The 20,953-nt window shown below is 44.9% G+C and overlaps 1 protein-coding gene across 1 annotated transcript in view; it reads right to left on the reverse strand.

Annotated features, from left to right (window-relative positions):
• The window catches only part of LOC127568159 (ezrin-like), an 80,570-nt gene that overhangs the window by 29,805 nt on the left and 29,812 nt on the right, over positions 1-20,953 (reverse strand). The window contains exons 2-3 of the mRNA XM_052011583.1: positions 14,616-14,699; positions 8,929-9,024 (exon numbers count right to left, since the gene is read on the reverse strand). Of these exons, the coding sequence (XP_051867543.1) occupies positions 8,929-9,024; positions 14,616-14,699 (180 nt within the window). The remainder of the gene's footprint in view (positions 1-8,928; positions 9,025-14,615; positions 14,700-20,953) is intronic.

A 20,953-nucleotide genomic window follows, 5' to 3' on the forward strand; every position in this document is an offset into this window, starting at 1 on the left:
ATTACAGGGAACAAAGTGGGGAAACAAGACTGACGGGATTGTTCTGAGAGCTAGTAATAGGCTCAACGGGCCAAACAGCCTCCTACTATGTCATAATTAGACATATCGAACACTGGTAACATCAGTTTCCTGTAAGCCAGCCAATCCCCTGTGCACTCCTGTTCAGACACCAGCACTGCGCGTCCTGGGGCGTCTCCTGTGCAAGGGCTGCGGTCACTGTGAGCCTGGCAAGACTGGCGGGTTTCCTGCAGCACAGCTTCTGGGAGGCAGCAACTCCAGACATACCCCCTCAAACCAAGTCCTGGGATGAAGGGAAGCCAAGACACCGGGGGGAAATGGAACCTATAGCATAGGGAATGCACATGACAGGAAACGTAGGGGAGGGAATGGACACCTGTTAACCCTGCAGAGAAATGAGGAGTGGGGGAGATTAAAGGAAGGGGAGAGCAGAGTCACTGCACATTACAGAGCAGCCAGTGTGAGGAAGCAAAGCAGCAAATCCGGCAACTTGCAGAGAGAGTAGAGGGAATGGGCTCCTTCAGTTGTCCAAATCCAGCATGAACTGGGCTCTAACTCAAGGAAGAGAAAGTCTGGGAATTTAGTCTGAGGAAGGATGTGGGGCTGGCACAGGTCAGGCTGACAGCACTCTCGGAAACAACCTGCAAAGCAGCCTGTGTTCACCGGAGTTACAGGACAAAGAACAATTCACATCAAAATACGTCAGTGGAGGAAGAACAACTTCATGTCATTCCATTGTTTAAAAAAGGCTCTAAAAGTAAACCAGGTAAATTACAGGCCGGGGAGCCTGACATCAGTAGTAGGTAAGTTATTGGAAGGTGTTCTGAGAGATCGGATATACAAGTATTTGGACAGCCAAGGGCTGATTAAGGATAGTCAGCATGGCTTTGTGAGTGGTAGATCACGTTTAACGAATCTTGTACAGTTTTTCGAGGAGGTTACCAAGAAAGTAGATGAAGGAAAGGCTGTGGATGTTGTCTACATGGACTTTAGTAAGGCCCTTGACAAGGTCCCACATGGGAGGTTAGTTCAGAATGTTCAGACACTAGGCATCCATGGAGAGGTTGTAAACTGGATTCGAAATTGGCTGTGTGGGAGAAGACAGAGTGATAGTGGATGATTGTTTCTCCGACTGGAGGCCTGTGACTAGTGGTGTGCCTCAGGGATCTGTGCTGGGGCCATTGTTGTTTGTTGTCTATATCAATGATCTAGATAATAATGTGGTAAATTGGATCAACAAGTTTGCTGATGATACTAAGATTGGAGGCATAGTGGACAGCAAGGAAGACTTTCAAAGCTTGTAGAGGGATCTGAACCAACTGGAAAAATGGACCAGAAAATGGCAGATAGAATTTAATGCAGACAAGTGTGAGGTGTTGCATTTTGGAAGGTCAAATCAAGGTAGGACATACACAGTAAATGGTAGGGCACTGAGGAGTGCAGAGGAACAAAGGGATCTGGGAGCTCAGATACATAATTCCCCGAAAGTGGCGTCACAGGTAGACAGGGTTGTAAAGAAGGCATTTGGCATCCTGGCATTCATAAATCAAAGTATTGAGTATAGGAGTTGGGATGTTATGGTGAGGTTGTATAAGACATTGGTGAGGCCAAATTTGGAGTATTGTGTGCAGTTCTGGTCACCAAACTATAGGAAGGATATCAGTAAGATTCAAAGGGTGCAGAGCAAATTTACTAGAATGTTGCCGGGTCTTCAGGAGTTGAGTTACAGGGAAAGATTGAACAGGTTAGGACTTTATTCCTTGGAGCGCAGAAGAATGAGCGGAGATTTGATAGAGGTTTACAAAATTATGAGGGGTATAGACAGAGTAAATGCGAGTAGGCTCTTTCCACCTAGATTAGGAGAGATAGGTACGAGAGGACATGGCTTTAGGGTGAAAGGGGAAAGATTTAGGGGGAACTTCTTCACTCAGAGTGGTGGGAGTGTGGAACGAGCTGCCATCTGACGTGGTAAATGCAGGCTCACTCTTAAGTTTTAAGAATAAATTGGATAGATACATGGATGGGGGAGGTCTGGAGGGTTATGGACTGGGTGCAGGTCAATGGGACTAGCAGAGTAAAGTTTTGGCACACACTAGAAGGGCCAAATGGCCTGTTTTCTGTACTGTAGTGTTCTATGGTTCTAATTTCAGTGAGTGAAAAACAGTTTAGTTCTGATGGACCAACAATCAGTGTAGAGCTAAAGAGGAAGCCTAGGGCACTCAGGGAGCACACACACTGCCCAGAGGCAGGGGCTCCTGGGGTACCAACTCTGCAGAGTTAAAACATTCATGCCCAGGTGATTCAAGGAAGAGATGGAAGGGGCAAACTGCAGCCTTTGTGTCATGAGGTGTCGGTCAGTCCTGTGAGAACAATAACCACACCCTTGTTTATAAAAGGGGAGAGGAATAAATGCAGAAACCTTGCCAGCCAGCAACAGGACTTTCATCTAGGGCATGGTAACTGGTACTTAAAACATGTAACAATGAATGAATGTCAGCATGTTTGTTAAAGGTGCATTGTGTTTCACTAACTTGATTTTCCAGTGACCAGAGAGCAGAGAGTGCCAGAAATTAACGAGGAGCGATTTTTTTTTTCTTTCTAGCGTTTGGGATAGCGGCGAGTGACTGCACAGGCGCGTGACGTCACTCGGCAGCGCGCGGGCAATTTAAAAGTCAGAGGGTTACCTTCAGTTTTTCTTTCCAGCGACCAGAGAGCGGAGAGTGCCGGAAATTAACGAGGAGCGATTTTTTTTCTTTCTAGCGTTCGGGATAGCGGCAAGTGACTGCGCAGGCGCGTGACGTCACTCGACAGCGCGCGGGCGATTTAAATAGCAGACCAACATATCCAGCGGGCAGTGTCGGAGCGGGCAGCTGAGTGAGAAGGAGCAGAGTGGGTTAGGCTTTGGCTCAACGGGCTTCAGTGAGAGCGGGAAAGAGGCGAGACTAATAGAGAGGGGGTAAGTTATTAGTTTATTTGTTGAACTCCATGGTATTCAGCAAGATGCATCTGGGGTTGGTCTTATGTTTGGAGTGTCAGATGTGGGGACCCTGGGAGACTACCAGACTCCCCGATAACTACATCTGCGCAAAGTGCACTGAGATGCGGCTCCTCAAGAAATGGATTGAGAGTCTGGAGCTGCAGCTCGATGACCTTCGGTTGGTTAGGGAGAGCGAGCAGGAAATAGATAGGAGTTATAAAGAGTTTGTAGACAGCACCTCTGTGGCGGTCCCCCTCAAAAACCGATATCTCATTTTAGATTCGGTTGGAGAGGATGAACCTGATAGAGGAAGACCTCAGCAACCGGGGCCTTGGCACCGTGCCTGGTACTGTGGTCCAGTGGAGGAAGCGAAATGCAGTGGTTATTGGGGATTCTATAGTAAGGGGTACGGATAGCAGATTCTGCGATAGCGACAATGAGTCTCGGATGGTGTGTTGCCTCCCTGGTGCCAGGGTACGGAATATTCTGAGGGGAGAGGGTGAGCAGCCAGAAGTCTTGGTACATGTAGGTACCAATGACATAGGTAGAAAAAGAGAAGAGGTCCTGAAGGAGGAATATAAGGCATTGGGGAGAAGGTTGAGAAGTAGGACCTCAAGGGTGGTAATCTCAGGATTACTACCAGTGCCACGTGCCAATGGTAGAAAGAATAGACAGCTCTGGCAGATGAATGCGTGGCTGAGTGACTGGTGCAGGGGGCAGGGCTTCAGATTTTTGGATAATTGGGACCTTTTTTGGGGGAGGCATGGCCTATTCGCTAAGGATGGGTTGCACCTAAACTCCAGAGGTTCCAATATCTTGGCGGGAATGTTTGATTTAGTTGTAGGGGAGGGTTTAAACTGATCTGGCAGGGGGATGGAAACCAGGATGTTAGGTTACAAGATGCTAAGGTAAAGGAGGGAGTTTATAGAAACAAGTCCAATGAGGATGGCAAGAAGGACAGGCAAGTGAGAAGTCAGGATAATTTGCTGAATAATAGAAGTACAACAAGTCAGGATGTTAGGATACAGAATGTTAGGATAGGGGATGAGGTATATAGGAACATGTCTAAGGTAGTATGTAGTGAAGATGATAAGAAGGATAGACAGGTGGAAAGCCAGGATAATCTGCTGAACAATAGAAGTACAACAAAATTAATAGCAGATACCGGACTAAACGTACTGTATTTAAATGCACGTAGCATTAGGAATAAGGTAGATGACCTAGTGGCACAACTACAGGTTAATAAATACGACATTGTGGCAATCACCGAGTCATGGCTTTATGACGGATGTGATTGGGAACTGAATGTCCAGGAGTACACAGTGTATAGGAAGGATAGGCGGGTAGGCAGAGGGGGAGGTGTGGCCATGATGGTTAGTAGTGATTTAAAATCGATAGAAAGGAAGGATATTGGGTCAGAGGAGGTGGAATTCTTGTGGGTGGAGCTAAGAAATAGCAAGGGTAAAAGGACAATGGTAGCAGTCATATATAGGCCCCCTAATAGCAGTCAGCAAGTGGACGATAAGTTGCAGTTTGAGATAGAAAAAGCATGCCAGAGTGACAATGTGAAGATAATTATGGGGGATTTTAACATGAAGGTGGACTGGGAAATCCAGAATGGCAGTAGTACTCAGGAGAGGGAGTTTGTGGAATGTCTAAGGGACGTTTTTCTAGAGCAACTTGTTGAAGAGCCCACCAGGGGATCGGCTGTTTTGGATTGGGTGCTGTGTAATGAACCGGAGGTGATTAGGGAACTAAAGGTAAAGGAACCACTGGGAACCAGTGATCACAATATGATTGAGTTCAGTTTCAAGTTTGAGAAGGAGAAACTGGTAACTGGTATATCGATATTTCAGTGGAACAAAGGAAATTACAATGGTATGAGAGAGGAGTTGGCCCTAATTGATTGGAAGAGTAAGCTGGCTGGAGGGACGGCAGAGGAGAAATGGAAGGAATTTCTACAGGAAATAAGGAAATTGCAGGATAGATATATTCCAAGAAAAAAGGTTTTTAATGGAAAAAAGGCACAAGTGTGGATAATGAGAGAGGTGAAGGCTAAAATAAAAGCAAAAGGGGCGGCGTACAAAGAAGCAAAAATTAGTGGCAAAACAGAGGACTGGGAAGCTTTTTAAAACCTGCAGAGAGAAACTAAGAAGGTCATTAGGAAAGAAAAGAGGAATTATGAAAGGAAGTTGGCAGATAACATTCGAAAGGATACTAAGAGTTTTTTTAAATACATAAGGTGTAAAAGAGAGACACGGGTTGACATAGGACCAATTGATAACAGTGCAGGAGCTATTATAATGGACGATAGAGAGATGGCAGAGGAATTGAATGAATATTTTGCATCGGTCTTCACCGTGGAGGACATCAGCAATGTGCCAGTTAGTCAGGAGTCTCACGTAATGGAATTGAGTTCAGTTAAGATTACTAGGGAGAAGGTGCTAGGAAAACTAAATGGACTAAAGACTGATAAGTCTCCCGGACCGGATGAGGTGCATCCCCGGGTTCTGAAGGAGGTGGCTTTAGAGATAGCGGAGGCATTGGCGATTATTTTCCAGAAATCGATAGATTCAGGCGTGGTTCCGGAGGACTGGAGGGTCGCAAATGTAGTTCTGTCGTATAAGAAAGGAGGGAGGCAGCATAAAGGAAATCACAGACCTATTAGTCTGACATCAGTGGTGGGAAAGTTATTGGAATCTATCCTCAAAGATGGGGTTACAGAATACCTAGAGGCGCAGGGCAGGATAGGTCCTAGCCAACATGGTTTTGTGAAGGGAAGATCCTGCCTGACCAACCTATTGGAGTTTTTTTGAAGAAATCACAGGCAAGGTGGATAAGGGAGAGGCGGTAGATGTTGTGTATTTAGACTTTCAAAAGGCCTTTGATAAGGTGCCTCATAAGAGACTGATTAATAAGATGAGAGGTCATGGAATTACGGGTAGGATAACAGAATGGGTGGAGCATTGGCTGGTTGACAGGAAGCAAAGAGTGGAAATAAAAGGATCTCGTTCTGGTTGGTTACCGGTTACTAGTGGTGTGCCGCAGGGGTCGGTGTTGGGACCGCTCCTTTTTACCTTGTACATTAACGATTTGGATGATGGAATAAATGGTTTCGTGGCTAAGTTTGCGGATGACACCAAGATAGGGGGAGGAGTAGGGAGTATTGAAGAGATAGGAAGGTTGCAGAGGGACCTAGACAGTTTAGGAGAAAGGGCAAGGAAATGGCAGATGAGATTCAATGTAGGGAAATGTGCAGTTGTACACTTTGGAAGCAGAAATAAGCGGGCAGATTATTATCTAGGAGGAGAGAAAATCCAAAGCACGGAAGTACAAAGGGACTTGGGGGTACTCGTGCAGGATACCTTAAAGGTTAACCACCAGGTTGGATAGGTGGTAAAGAAAGCGAATGCTATGTTGGCATTCATTTCGAGAGGTATAGTGTATAAAAGTAAGGAAGTGTTAATGAGGCTCTACGGGGCACTAAGTGAGGCCTCATTTGGAATATTGTGCGCCGTTTTGGGCCCCACATCTTAGGAAAGATGTGTTGACGTTGGAGAGGGTTCAGAGGAGATTTACGAGGATGATTCCAGGAATGAAAGGGCTTAAGTATGAGGAGCGTTTGTCGGCTCTTGGACTGTACTGGCTGGAGTACAGAAGAATGAGAGGGGACCTCATAGCGACATTTAAAATATTGATAGGAAAGGACAGAGTAAATGTGGCTAGGCTGTTTCCCTTGGTGGGTGAGTCCAGGACCAGAGGGCACAATCTTAGAATTAGAGGGTACAGTTTCAAAACAGAGATGAGGAAAAATTTCTTTAGCCAGAGGGTGGTGAATTTGTGGAACTCCTTGCCACGTACAGCAGTGGAAGCCAGATCAGTGGGGGCGTTCAAGGAGGAGATAGATAGATATCTAAATAGTCAGGATATCAAGGGATATGGGGATAAGGCCGGTAATTGGGATTAGAATAGTTTTTTCTTCTTCTTCTTCCCCCATTCCCCATTTCTCATTTCTATTTCCCTTTCCTTGGAGCAGACTCGATGGGCCGAATGGCCTGCTTCTGCTCCCTTGTCTTGTGATCTTGTGATTGGGTTCTTTGGTGGTTGTGCTACCAATGTGTTCTCTCAAAGGGGTGTTTGACAAACTACCACACAATAGATTTGTAAGTAAATTGGTTGTGTCTCTGGATTCCAGTAACTGCAGTCTCCAGACTGGTAACATCAGGTGGGAGCAGAAATCTACTGAAGGCCTGGGTTTCCCTAGAACCTGGCAGGATGTCCCACAGCACTTTAAGCCCATGACTACTTCTGAAGTGTAACCACCTTTGTAATGTTGGATTTACAGCTGTTAACTTGTGCATAGAAAGCTCCCACACATCAAGGTAATAATGACCAGAGCATCCAATATAGTGATGATAATAACGGAAGCTGGACACTAGGGAGAAATCCCAAGGAATCTTCAATACAGTTCCACAGGATCTTGAGAGGCGACCCAAGAGCAGACGGGACCTCACAAACAGGGCAACCAACCCTAACCCCTGCTTCATCTAGTGAGTGGTCTTGAAGTCCACTTTCTTCTGTATAGGTAGCCAGAGTTCTCAGACACAGCTGATGATGCAGAGGAGCAGGATTTGAAGAATTAGTTGAGAAAGCCAATAAAAAAGAATGTAGGATTGTTTCCTCCCTTCAGATGGGAGGAAATTATGCTAAGCCATTAGCATGTATTAATATGCTCTCAATTAGAAGGATGTCAAAGCATTAGAGAGGAAAAGGAGGTATTTACTGGAATGGTGCTGAGACAAAGCACATACAGAGACTGGGGAAGTTGTGGTTGACCAGGGATTTAACGGAGTGTTCAGAACCAATGGGTTTTGATTGAATTACTAAGGACAATCTGCAGCAAAATGAGCAGTGCTGTCTGATGAAATTGGGAAAATAAAAGAGGGAAAGAAACTTTATACATTTTATATGCAATCTAAAAAATATCTTCATCCTTTCAATCAAAGTCTTCCAAATGGGAATCAGATACTACTTGAAGAGGAAAACAACTATTTATAGGGTTACAATATACAGCATCAGTTAGGGAATCAAGAACTAGAAAGCATAGGTTTAAGGTGAGAGATTTAGTAGGAACCTGAGGGGCAACCTTTTCCACCCAGAGGGTGGTCCATATCTGGAACAAGCTGCCAGAGGAAGTGGTTGAGGAAGGTACATTAACAACATTTAAAAGACACTTGGACAGGTACATGAATAGAAAAGGTTTAGAGGGATATTGGCCAAACGCAGGCAAATGGAATCGAGGAAATGCAGACAAAACAACTTCTGTTGCCAACTTTCATTTCTAAAAACCTGAACAAACTAATGTTGGAATAAAGGGGAACCTTTGAATCGATTTTACAACATTCATTCCCTCCATAGATGCTGCCTGATCTGCTGAGTTCCTTCAGCATTTTGTGTTCATTGCAGGAAAATGGGACTAGCTTAGTTGGGAATTGTGATCAGCATGGACCAGTTGGGCCGAAGGGCCTGTTTCCGTGCTGTATGAGTCTGTCAATCAGGGGTAAGACTGGGCAGCTGGCACAGGTATGATGGGCCAAACAGCCTTCATCATCCTCTGACACTTAGGAGGCATTAAGCATGGAGCACTTTGGCCCGGGTAGAACTGACTAGATAACTGTGACAGAGGTGACACGGATGGGAGAAATGGTGACAAGGCAGTGACAAGACACTGCACCTTGCACAGACAGGAGTGGCGTGACGCAGTCTTGTATGTTTCCCACACTTCATTGGAACATGCCCAGAGTGGAATCAAGAAAATGCAGACAAAGTGACTTCTGTTACCAACTTTCATTTATAAAACCCTGAACAAAGTACTGTTGGAATAAAGGGGATCTTTTGAATCGCTTTGACAACTCCAATCTTGGTGCACATACCTTTTTATCGAGCTTCAGCCAATTCGGATATCCCTTGCTGTCAGTGTACTGGAGTCCAAAATACCAGACCTCTCGTAGCCCAACTGTTTTCACCACCTGTGGAATAAATGGACAAGTTCTCACTATAAATTGTCCAGACTACTTGGGCACCAACAGAATTCCTCTCGATCTGCAAGTGATGGGAGGCAGGAGGTGACCCTTTGTGATGTGACTCACTGGAGGATGCAGACAGAAGGGAGAAGCCAGCTTCTTGACCAGGGATTGGCCGAGAACACTCAGTGGTGACAGCAGGGCTTTGCAAACTGCAATTAGCTGATGGAAACTAAATGAACAACCCTCCCAAAAGAGTTAACACCAAAGCAATGATGAGCAAACAAAAATCACAACCAACAGCAGAGCACTGACAGCCATTATTACAATTCCTTTATGAACAAGCACTGCACATCAGGTTGGACAGGGTGATTTGGTAGTGCTCCCTGCAAACCAGTTAACCAATGGGTTCAGTACTTCACTCTTTCCTTTAACTGTCGAGGGAAACATTTGTAATCCCATACTTTTCAATTGAATTAAACTAAAAGGAATTTAGGTGGTCAAACTAGAACATTGAGCATAATCCTTTTTCAGACTGGTTGCCAAACACCACAGAAGACACTAACACCAGACAAGTAACATAGCTATCAGCTGGGACAAAGCCTTTGTAACTAGATAATGTAGAATCCAGATATCATCAGGAAGAGGGGTCTGGGGAATCAGATGTTACAAAAAAAAAAATCAGGTGGGAACGCAAGAGACTGCAGATGCTGGAACCTGGAGCTAAAAACAAACTGCTGGAGGAACTCATCAGGTCAAGCAGCATCTGTGTGGGGGAAGGAATTGTCAACGTTTTGGGTGCTGATGCAGGGTTTTGACCCAAAACATCGACAATCCCTTTGCCTCTACAGATGCTGCTTGACACGCTGAGTTCCTCCCGCAGTTTCTTTTTTTGCCTTTAACACATCAAGTGTTTGGTACAAAAATACAAGAAATAGAGTCTTGAATTTGGAGTTGGTCTGCCTAGGTGGCACAAGTTTTGATCTTGGACGTAACAGCCTGTATTTATTTATCCTGAACAACATGATATACAACTAGTTTCCTGCAGGCTGGTTAATTCAGTTATTATCAATAGAAAAAAAACTCATTACATCTATCAGACCCAAAATATCAACTTGTTCTTTCTCCCCAGACACTGCCTGATCTCCTGGGTATTTCCAGCAGTCTATTTTTATTTTGTTACATCTAGTCCAGTTGCAATTCTGTGCCCACCATGACAGTCCTCTGGTTTGGACAGTTCCTCTGTGATACCCAACATGCCAGCCACTACCAGGAACACCATCACTGTAGGGGCAGATTTGTAATGGCTATACAACAACCTGATTTAATGAAATAAATATGCAAAAATGCTGGAAACACTCGGGAGATCAGGCAGCATCTGTGGAGAGAGAAAGAGTTAACACCTCAGGTCATCCACCCGAAACATTACATCAACATTACCCCCTCAATATGATTTGATTGGGTGGGTGGTGTGTTTAGAGAATGGGAAGAGGGAAGTCTGGTCAAACCTCCTCTCTCTCTGATGCCCCGCCCCAAACTGTAAACAACAGATCATCAGGAATATCCCATTCAAATTGGAACACTAACCAGATCCATAAACTGTGTTGGACAAAGGTCTTCTTCACTAAGTGAGATACACAATCTGATTAGCACCCATTGTCAGACACTCTCAGTAATTTGTCAGCAGAATACACAGACAGGGACCTGCCAGGTTCAAGGGTGAGGCACCTCTCCCAGCCACCAATCTGCCCCACCCCTACGTGAAAAAGCCCCAATTACACACCATTAAAAGGCAGGATTCCACAGATTAACATACTGGGGACACTGAGGTTAATGATTTACAGTTTAATGAAGTATAAAACAAGCTGTTTAAGACTTAGGCTTTGCCAAAATGTGGCCCGGTGATTTGAACTAATTTAATCAAAATGGAAGCGGGGTAATTGAGGATAGACGTGCACTGGGTCAGGTTTACAATGGTGGGAAAGATCTGTCCCTTGTTATTTTTTTTAAGGTGTGGATTCTAATTACATTTGCCACTTTCTCAAATGTTTCTATCCAGACTTGGACTTCACCCATCTCTTATGACAAACTATTCCTTCTGCGAGCTGCCCCTTCTAGTAGTACAAAAGGACAGGCACCTTCAACTGACAAATAAAAGACCAAAAAGTGTAAGTGAGACTGAGATCTATCTTCATCAGAAAAGTGTACCAGCAGTTAATGCTGTGGTGTACTCACCACTTAAAGTTATGTTTGCATACTTAGAGCAGGGCAAGAAAACATTGGTATTGGTTTATTATTGTCACTTGTACCGAGGTACAGTGAAAAACTTGTCTTGCATACCGATCGTACAGATCAGTGCATTGAGTTAGAACAGAGAGCATTGTCAGCACTTAACCCTCACCGGCCCTGGGCTTACAGGGATTGGAGAAGGGAATGTGGAGAGAGAACCTTGTTTTGTTCTACAATTCCCCAGCCAGAGGCTTTTCCAAGTTAAACCGATTCCCTTTCTAACTAGGAATGCTTCAGCCAATGCCATTCTCACAATAACACAGGCAAGGAAACAGACTGGGTCTATTATCTGGGAACACTGTGTGATTATAAAATAGGACAGCAAACTCAGAAGCACAGCACTGTAATGTCTTTCACAAATTTCAGGTCTAATTAATTTTTCAATTATATATAAAAATAAGCGAAGCCTCTGGAGATGATAATTCAGGATTGAGTGTCTCTTCAGCAATAACAGGCAGAGTAAATTAGAACTTGCAGCATTTGGTGAAGCAATGCAAGTGTGGGCGGCGCAGTAGTGTAGCAGTTAGCATGACGCTATTACAGCGCCAGCGATCGGGGTTCGATTCCCGTTGCTGTCTGTAAGGAGTTTGTACATTCTCCATGTGACTGCATGGGTCTTCTCTGGGTGCTCCGGCTTCCTCCCACATTCTAAAAGACGCATGGGTAGGTTAACATGGGTTCAAGATGGGCGGCACAGACTCATTGGGCCAGAAGTGCTTGTTACCGTGCTGTATAAATAAAGTTTTTGAAGTGTCCATAGATGTGCAGAAACCAGTGGTTACAGATTTATCCATGCAGCTGGCCGCAGGAGCTGCATATCCAAAATGTGGCTGTGCCGAAGCCAACGGAATATGACACACGGCCACGACTAATTGATGTGTGTCACCATCAACCAAGGGTAAACCTCTCAATGAAACCTCTCAAAGCCCAATTCACATAGAACAGTACAGCACAAGAACAGGCCCTTTGGCCCATGTTGTGCCAAACTAATTAAACAAGTAATTAAATGCCTAACTAAAATAACTCCTTCTGCCTACACAATGTCCATATCCTTCCATTCTCTGCACATTCACGTACCTACCTAAGATCCTCTTAAAGAGCTCTATCATATCTGTCTCCACCACACCACCATCCCTGGCGGTGCATTCCAAGCATCCACCACTGTGTAAAAAAACATTTGCGCCACACATTTCCTTTGTACTTACTCCCTCTCACCTTAAATGCATGCCCTCTAATATTAGACATTTCAACTCTGGGGAAAAACATACCGGCTGACTATCTTTGCCTCTCATAATCTCAAAGTTCCATCTTCCCTCAGCCTCCACTGCTCCAGAGAAAACAACTCAAGTTTGTCCATCCTGTCCTTATAGCACATGCCCTCTAATCCATGCAGCATCCTGGTAAACTTCTTTTGCACCCATCCAAAGCCTCCATATGCTTCCCATAATGGGGCCACCAGAAATGAATGCAATATTCCAGATGCGCTCTAGCCAGAGTTTTATAAAGCTGCAACATAACTTCCTGACTCTTGAACTCAGTGCCTGGACTTATAAAGGCAAGCATGCCATACACCTCCTTCTCCACCCTATCAACCTTTGCAGCCACTTTCAGGGAGCTATGGACTTGGACCTCAAGATCCTTCTGTACATCAACACTGTTAAGGGTCTTGCCATTAACTGTGTACTTTCCCTTTACATTTAGTCTCAAAGTGCAACACCTCACACTTGGCCAGATAAACATTATGCAGTTATTCAATTCTACTTCTTTACATAACCTTCAATAAAAAAAACAGGCAGGCATTTGTTCCCTGTGTTAAGTACTTCTAAAGCTAATATTGAATATGTGAATAGAAACACAATAGAACCCAGAGGCGACTATAGATATATTCTACAACATGGTTACACCTGACACTCTACAACGAGTTTGCAAACTGTTATTTCTAAAAGCAACTCTTGCCCATTTTCCCCCAGAACATTACTTGTATGCTGCCTCTGATACACTTTGGTTTCAATATGTTCAACCTGACAAAACTTCTTTCACTTCCTATTCCACAGCATTTCACATTGAACAATAGTGACATGGTGTCATGACAACAACCTTTCCCTCAATGTCAGCAAAACAAGAGAGCTGGTCATCGACTTTAGGAAGTGGGTGGGTTGCACGTGCTCTTGTCTACATCAACGGTGCTGAGGTCGAGGGGGCTGAGAGCTTCAGGTTCCTACGAGTTAACATCACCAATAGCCTATCCCAGTCCAACCACGTAAACGCCACGGCCAAGAAAGCTCACTAGTGCCTCTCCTTCCACAGGAGGCTAAAGAAATTGGGCTGAAATGGTGGCCACAAGAGGACATAGTTTTAAGGTGCTGGGGAGTAGATATAGAGGAGATGTCAGGGGTAAGTTTTTTTTTAACTTAAAGAGTGGTGAGTGCGTGGAATGGGCTGCCAGAAACGGTGGTGGAGGCAGATACAATAGGGTCTTTTTAAGAGACTTTTGAATAGGTACATGGAGCTAAGAAAAATAGAGGGCTATGGGTAAGCCTAGTAATTTCTAAGGTAGGGACATGTTCGGCACAGCTTTGTGGGCCGAAGGGCCTGAATTGTGCTGTAGGTTTTCTATGTTTCTAAATTTGGCATGCCCCCGTCGACCTTCACCAATTTTTATCGATGCACCATAGAAAGCATCCTATTTGGATGCATCATAGCTTGGATAGCTTGGCAAGTGCTCTGCCCATGACTGCAAGAAACTACAGAGAGTTGTGGACACAGCTCAGCACATCACGGAAACCAGCCTCTCCCTCAACGGGCTCTGTCTATACCTCAGTCACTGCCTCGGTAAAGCAACCAGCATAATCAAAGACCCCACCCACCCTGGACATTCTCTCTTCTCCCCTCTCCCATAATGCAGAAGACAAAAGCCTGAAAGCACATACCACCAGGCTCAAGGACAGCTTCTATCCTGCTGTTATAAGACTACTGAATGGTTCCCTAGTATGATCTTGACCTCACAATTTACCTCATTGTGACCCTGCACCTTATTGTCTGCCTGCACTGCACTTTCTTTGTAACTGTTACACTTTACTCTGCATTGTTATTGTTTTACCTCAATGCACTGTGTAATGAATTGATCTGTATGAACAGTATGCAAGACAAGTTTTTCACTGTACCTCAGTACATGTGACAATAATAAGCCAATTCCAATTATAAAATGCTGCCTGTGTCTCAGGAACTCCCCAACAGAAGGTATCACTTCCGAAGTACAAGTCATTTCTATCGAAATATCTGTGGCACACGTAGAGCTGGAGACCCACCTGGTCGAAGAGCTGCTTGCCGGTGGTATTGGGCTGGATGGCAAATTCCAGCTCTGCATCCATGGTTGTAACACGAACATTGATCTGAGAAAAACAGAGAAAGGGTATAAGATAAATTCAACAAACACTCCTTTACACTGAAACTGGTGGTACCTTCACTCACCCAACCTTTGGAAATCATATCAAATAATAAAATCAAAATCTGTAGTTGCTGGAAATCTGAAATAAAAATCAGAGAATGCTCAGCAGGTCAGGCAGCATCTGAGGAGAGAGGAACAGAGCTAATGTTTCAGGTCAAAACCCTCCATCAGAACTGGGGAAAAAGAGAAAGCATGTTTTAAATTCCAGAGAAGGCAAGGGAGGAATGGATAGGATAAAGGGAATGGCTTGAACCGAGGGTGAGGGCAGGATTGCTGTGGTGATAAATTGTGATGAAACCAACTAGTTGATAGATTACTGATGGCCACTCGAGAGAAAACAAACAAAAGTTGTGGGATGTGGGTCAGCGCTGTAGGAAACATCCCACAGAGCAGGCATGACAGTGGAGAGAACCAGTCAGTTCTGATATTGAGACAGGTATCCTGGACCCTGTAAAGCCAAATGAAACCAAATCTGTGTACTTTTTCATTGCTGAGGAATTGTTGGCAAAACCCATTCTCTGGGTGTAACCAGCTCAGAAAAGTATCATCTTCCCATCTTTCTGATCTGGATACAGCAGCACGTTCGTTTAAAGCCTTAACCTTGAAACACTGCACCTAACGAGAGTTCAGTTACAGTAACTCCTGTTTGCCCTGCTAACTGACTTCCAGTGAAACAGGAATGATCAAAGTAAAAAATTTCAAGGAAAGCCCACATTATCTAATGTTGGAGGTAATGTAATCTAATCTAAAGCAATATTATCTAATGTTGAACACAGAATCATTCCCTGTTTAAGACAGGTTTAACCGAACCTCTCCGTCAGCAACAAATAATTAGAGTTTAAAACTGCAGAACATTCACACCTCACATGAAATTGCTGCAATAGTTTTAGCCAAGACTGTCCATGTTCCTCTATAAACTGTTCAACTCAGAATCGGGCAGTGATTTGCCGCTGGACCTCAGTTCGAGCTCCTGACTCCACAGACTCTCAGCAAGCCTTGCCCAGCTGTCACTGAACATCAACTATGTTCTGCAGCTTCCCGAACCCAGAATACAGTTGCCTCATTAAGATTTCTTCCAATATAAAAGAATCCAAATTCACCCAGTTACTTTGACTGAGCTAATCATCTTTCAGGATTCATACCCTGGCTGAGGTTGGACCTGCTTCACACCAGCCACACCTCATTTTCTCCAGAAAGTTCTAAGCAGAGTGGTAGAAACCATATCAAGTAACATTAAAACAACTTCAGGTGCTGCCAATGCAGGTCGAGGGAACCTGTCACAGGCAAGGATACACACGGTGTTGGGCGAGACTGTCCACTGACACTGGGAGAGCCACGACCAGTGAGGAACTCAGTGGGTCAAGCAGCATCTGTGGGGAGAACAGAACTGTCGATGTTTCAGGTTGAAACCCTGCATCGTTTATTGCCAGAGGAATTGAATAGAGTGAGGCGGACAACATTACTGAGGGGAAGAATCTAGTTGCTGAAGGTTCAAACAACCTGTTGTTTAGGCAGACAATTGCTTGTGGGCAAGAAGTTCATACAGGAATAAAATCCTCCAGAAGTGTCGGGGGAGGTACAGTCAGTCAGTGGAGGGGCCCTACAAGACAGAGGTACAGTGACCCCAGGTCTTATCTGGCTATACATGGATAACAAAGAGCTCAAAGATTCCTGGGAATTTTCACATCCTGACCAATACTGCTCACAGAACCAATACCCTCAGAACAGATCAACTGGTCATTCCTATCCTTGCTGTGTGTGGCAGCTTGCTGCGCCCACACAATGTGTTGTGCTGCTGGCATTCTGTACTTGTGAATCACTGTGTGGCTGTGAAGTTTTAAAGATAATAGTAATGCACCTCTTTTTAGGAGCATACAGAATTATCAGTCACATACTACAACATTCAATACATCGCACGTGGCTGGAACTGACACAGCCGCAGTTAGGTTTGATGTTCATCAACTTGCTACACCATTTGAACATCTGACAATTGTCCATTTTGGAAGGAAAGATTAAACAGCAACAGATTATCCCAATGGTGAGAGACTGCAGAGCTCTGAGATACCGAGGGATCTGTGAGTCTGAGTGCAGTAAACGCTAGTACACAGGAACAGCAAGTGGGAAATCTAACTGAGTGTTATCATTGAAGACACAAGAGACTGCAGATGCTGGAATCTGAAGCAACAAATTGCTGGAGGAACTCAGTGGGTTGAGCAGCATCTGTGGGGAGAACGGAATTGTCGACGTTTCAGGTTGAAACCCTGCATCGTTTATTGCCAGAGGAATTGAATAGAGAATTAGGGAGGTTATGCTTCAGTTATGAAGGTCAATGGTGAGATCATGTCCTGAGTACTGTGTACAGTGTTGGACTTGTTATTTAAGGAAGGGTGTTAATGCATTGGAAGCAGTTCAAAGAAGGTTTACCTGACTAATACTTGGAATGGGCATGTTGTTTTATTATCAAAGGGTGGGGAGATTGGACTTGTTTCCGCTGGAGGTTAGGACAGTGAGAGGGGATGATTGAAACATACAAGACTCTGAAGGTCTTTTGCAGGGAGGATGTTTCCTCGTGGGAGAATCTAGAACCAGAGGTCACTGTTGAAAATATAAGGAGTCAACTATTAAGACAGTGCAGTGGAAGCAGAGTCTTTGTACATTTTTGTGGCAGAGGTAGATAGATAGCCAGTGGGTGAAAGGTTACTAGGGATACACAGGAATGTGGAATTTGGGTTAAAGTGAAATCAGTTATGGTCTTGTTAAAAGGTGGAACAGGTTCCTGCTGGTCCCAGTGTGTATGTTCTAAAATAATCTACCAAGAGATGGATGCTCCACATACTGGTGAGGGTAGGAATAGGAGGGTAGGGTAAATGAATGCGTGACTGAAGAGCTGGTGCAGGCAGGAGGGCTTCAGCTACTTGATCATTGGGATCTCTTCTGAGGCAGAGATGACCTGTACAAAAGAGTTGCAACTGAACTGGATGGGTACCAATATCCTGGCAGGGAGATTTTCAAGAGCTACTTAGGAGGGTTTAAACTATTCTGGCAGGGGGTTGGGACCCAAAGTAGTAGTGTATCAGATGAGAAAGTTGAAGCAAATATACAGTTTAAAGCAACTCCAGTAGGCAGGTAGATAGGGGCAGAACAGAGTGCGTGGAAGGTCTGCAAGGCTAATCTGCATTTACTTCAATTCAAGAAGCCTCACAGGTAAGGCGGATGAACTCAGAGCATGGATCAGCACATGGGATTATTATATTATATGAGTTACGGAAACATGGTTGAGGGATGGACAGGACTAGCAGCTTCATGTTCTGGGGTACCGATACTTCCGCTGTGACAGAGGTGGACGAGTTGCACTATTGATTAGGGAGGACATTAAGACGGTACTTAGAGAGGATATCGGGGGGGGGGGGGGGGGGGGGGAGGGGAAGAGGAGAGAGAGGAAAGGGGGGGAACATCCAGCAAGGTCATGTGGGTAGAAATTAAAAAAAGGATCACTTGGATGGGATTGTGCCTCAGGCCCCCTCAACAGTCAGCGGGAATTAGAGGAGTACATATGTAGGGAAATCACAGATAGGGTCGTAATAGTAGGTGATTTTAACTTCCTTAATATTGACTGGGGCTGCTTTAGTGCTAAGGGATTAGATTGGGCAGAATTTGTTTTGTGTGTCCAGGAAAGTTTTCAGAATGTAACATGTAGATGGCCCTACTAGAGAAGGGGCTACTCTCAACCTCCTCTTAGGAAATGAGGCTGGGCAAGTGGTTGATATGTCAGTGGAGGAGCATTTTAGGACCAGTGACCATAATTCTATTAGTTTCAAGATCATCATGGAAAAAAGTAGGCCTGGTCCACAAGTCCTAAATTGGGGCAAGATTAATGTTGATGGCATCATAAATGAACCCTCAAAGGTCGATTGGAAAAGGATGTTAGCAGGTTAAGAAACATCCGGCAAGTGGGAGGCTTTCAAAATTGAGATACAGCAAATTCAGAGCCAACATGTTCCTGTTAGAGTGAAGAGCAAAGCTGGAAGGATTAGGGAACCCTGGTACAAAACATTAGTTAGGCCACACTTGAGTATTGTGTGCAGTTCTGGTCACCATACTACAGGAAAGATGTGATTAAGTTAGAGAGGGTACAGAAAAGATTCACAAGGATGTTGCCTGGATTGGAGGGCTTGTATATTAAGAATAGATTGGATAGGCTGAGACTGTTTTCCCTGGAACTAAGGAGGCTGGAAGGTGACATGAGAGAAGTTTATAAAATTATATATTTTTCTAAAAACAGAACATACTGCCAGACTGCAAGTCCATAGCTCCCTGTTACAGTTATACAAAACTTTGGTTGGAGTATTGTGTTCAGTTCTAGTCACCCCATTAAAAGAAGGAAGTGGAGGCTATGGAGAGGGTGCAGAAGAGGTTTACCAGGATGCTGCCTGGATTAGAGGGCATGTGCTATAAGGAGAGGATGAACAAACTTGGGTTGTTTTCTCTTGAGCAGAGGAGGCTGAGAGGAGACCCGATACAAGTTTTTTTTAAAGAAACACAGAGTAGTAGGTTCCTGGAATGCACTGCCAGAGGTGGTGATGGAAACAGATATGACAGCAATGTTTAAGAGGCATTTCGACAGACACATGTACAGGCAGGGAGTGGAGAGATATTGAGCATGTGCAGGCAGGTGGGATTAGACTGGCATCATGGTCAGCACAAACATTGTGGGCTGAAGGGGCTGTACTGTACTGTTCTATGTTAAGTTTCACAACCTGCAAGATGCAGTATTAACCTCCAGGCTGTCAGTCAACTTTTATCAAATGTGTTCACTTCATAGATTCATGGAGACACAAGGAATCCGCCTTAACCATCACCACCCATTGGCACTAATCCCACTCCAATCCCATTACTCTCCCCACATTCCCATCAACTTCACTCACACACCAGGAGCAATCTACAGCAGACAATTCACCTACCAAGTGGCACATTTTTGTTCAGATGCGCAAGAAAACCAAGTATCTGGAGGAAATCCACACAGTCACAGGGAGAATGTGCAAACTCCACAGAGACAGAACCCAAGGTCAGGATTGAACAAGGGTCTCTGGAGCCATGAGACAGTGGCTCTACCAGCTGCGCCATTGTGCAGCCTTGCAGGTACAACTGCATCCTTGGTGGAGGGAACCATCTGGCTGCAAGAAGCATCACAGTGCTGCTAATTGTCTAGCCTGGTAGCCAGAACTAGGAGAGCTATCAAGAGCAGGAACCTTGCCCCCTCCATGTCCTTAGCCTGGCAAAGAGAAACAACAGATGCAAACCAACTCGGTCCTAACCAGGTGAACAAATTCCTGGCTGCATCACACTGGATTAGAACCACATCAGGCAGTAGCTTTTCCCACAGCACCCTTGCAATAGTCCCACATAGTCAAGACTTCTGTACTCAACTGCAGAGAAATCTGTGGACTTATGGGTTGGCACAACACTGAGGGCCGAAGGGCCTGTTCCTGTGCTGTTCTATGTTCTATGATGAGATCACTACAGATGGTGAGAACCTTGCTTGAGGGGGGTTGAAGGAAGAGATTCAAAGATAGTTAAGGTTTTGAAACATGACCATGCAAGAAGAAAGATAATTTCATCAGTTGGGAACAAATGATGAGGGATCAGCAGTTTAGATCAGCATCAAAAGGTGTACGTATGTAATGGGGCGGCACTGGTGATCGATAAACACCAGCACACAGCAGGTGTTTAGGGCTTGGTGGCGTAGCAGGTGGAGCCTTCGAGGCAGACACTAAGACATCTGTCAGAAGGTAATGTTTGAAGCCCAGTGAAGCACAATAACGGGCTCGTTCAGGTGTGCTGCAGGGAACTGGTGCCACAGACAAGAACCAGCGACTGACATCCTTCTGCAGAGCTTCGAGGGCTATTGGGGGATACTGGGTCAGTGCAGGAACATGGCACTGAGGTGGAAGGTCTGCAAGGACCTTAGTGAATGGTAGAGCTGAAATGCTGGACACAGAAATGGGGAAGTTCGGGAGTGTGTCTAGGGGACAGAGAGAGGCACTGGTCGGGGAGTGTCTGGGGGAAGAGGTGCTCTCTCACCACACCACCATTACCGTGAGCACAGTCCGTCGGTGGAACACAGAAGTGCAGTGGCAGATTCTTGCGGCCTATAGCACTGCTGCTGAACCTGCAGCCTCCGCCACTGTCCTCATTTAT

This window comes from Pristis pectinata, chromosome 3 (assembly GCF_009764475.1).
Source record: "Pristis pectinata isolate sPriPec2 chromosome 3, sPriPec2.1.pri, whole genome shotgun sequence".
Taxonomy (NCBI): domain Eukaryota; kingdom Metazoa; phylum Chordata; class Chondrichthyes; order Rhinopristiformes; family Pristidae; genus Pristis; species Pristis pectinata.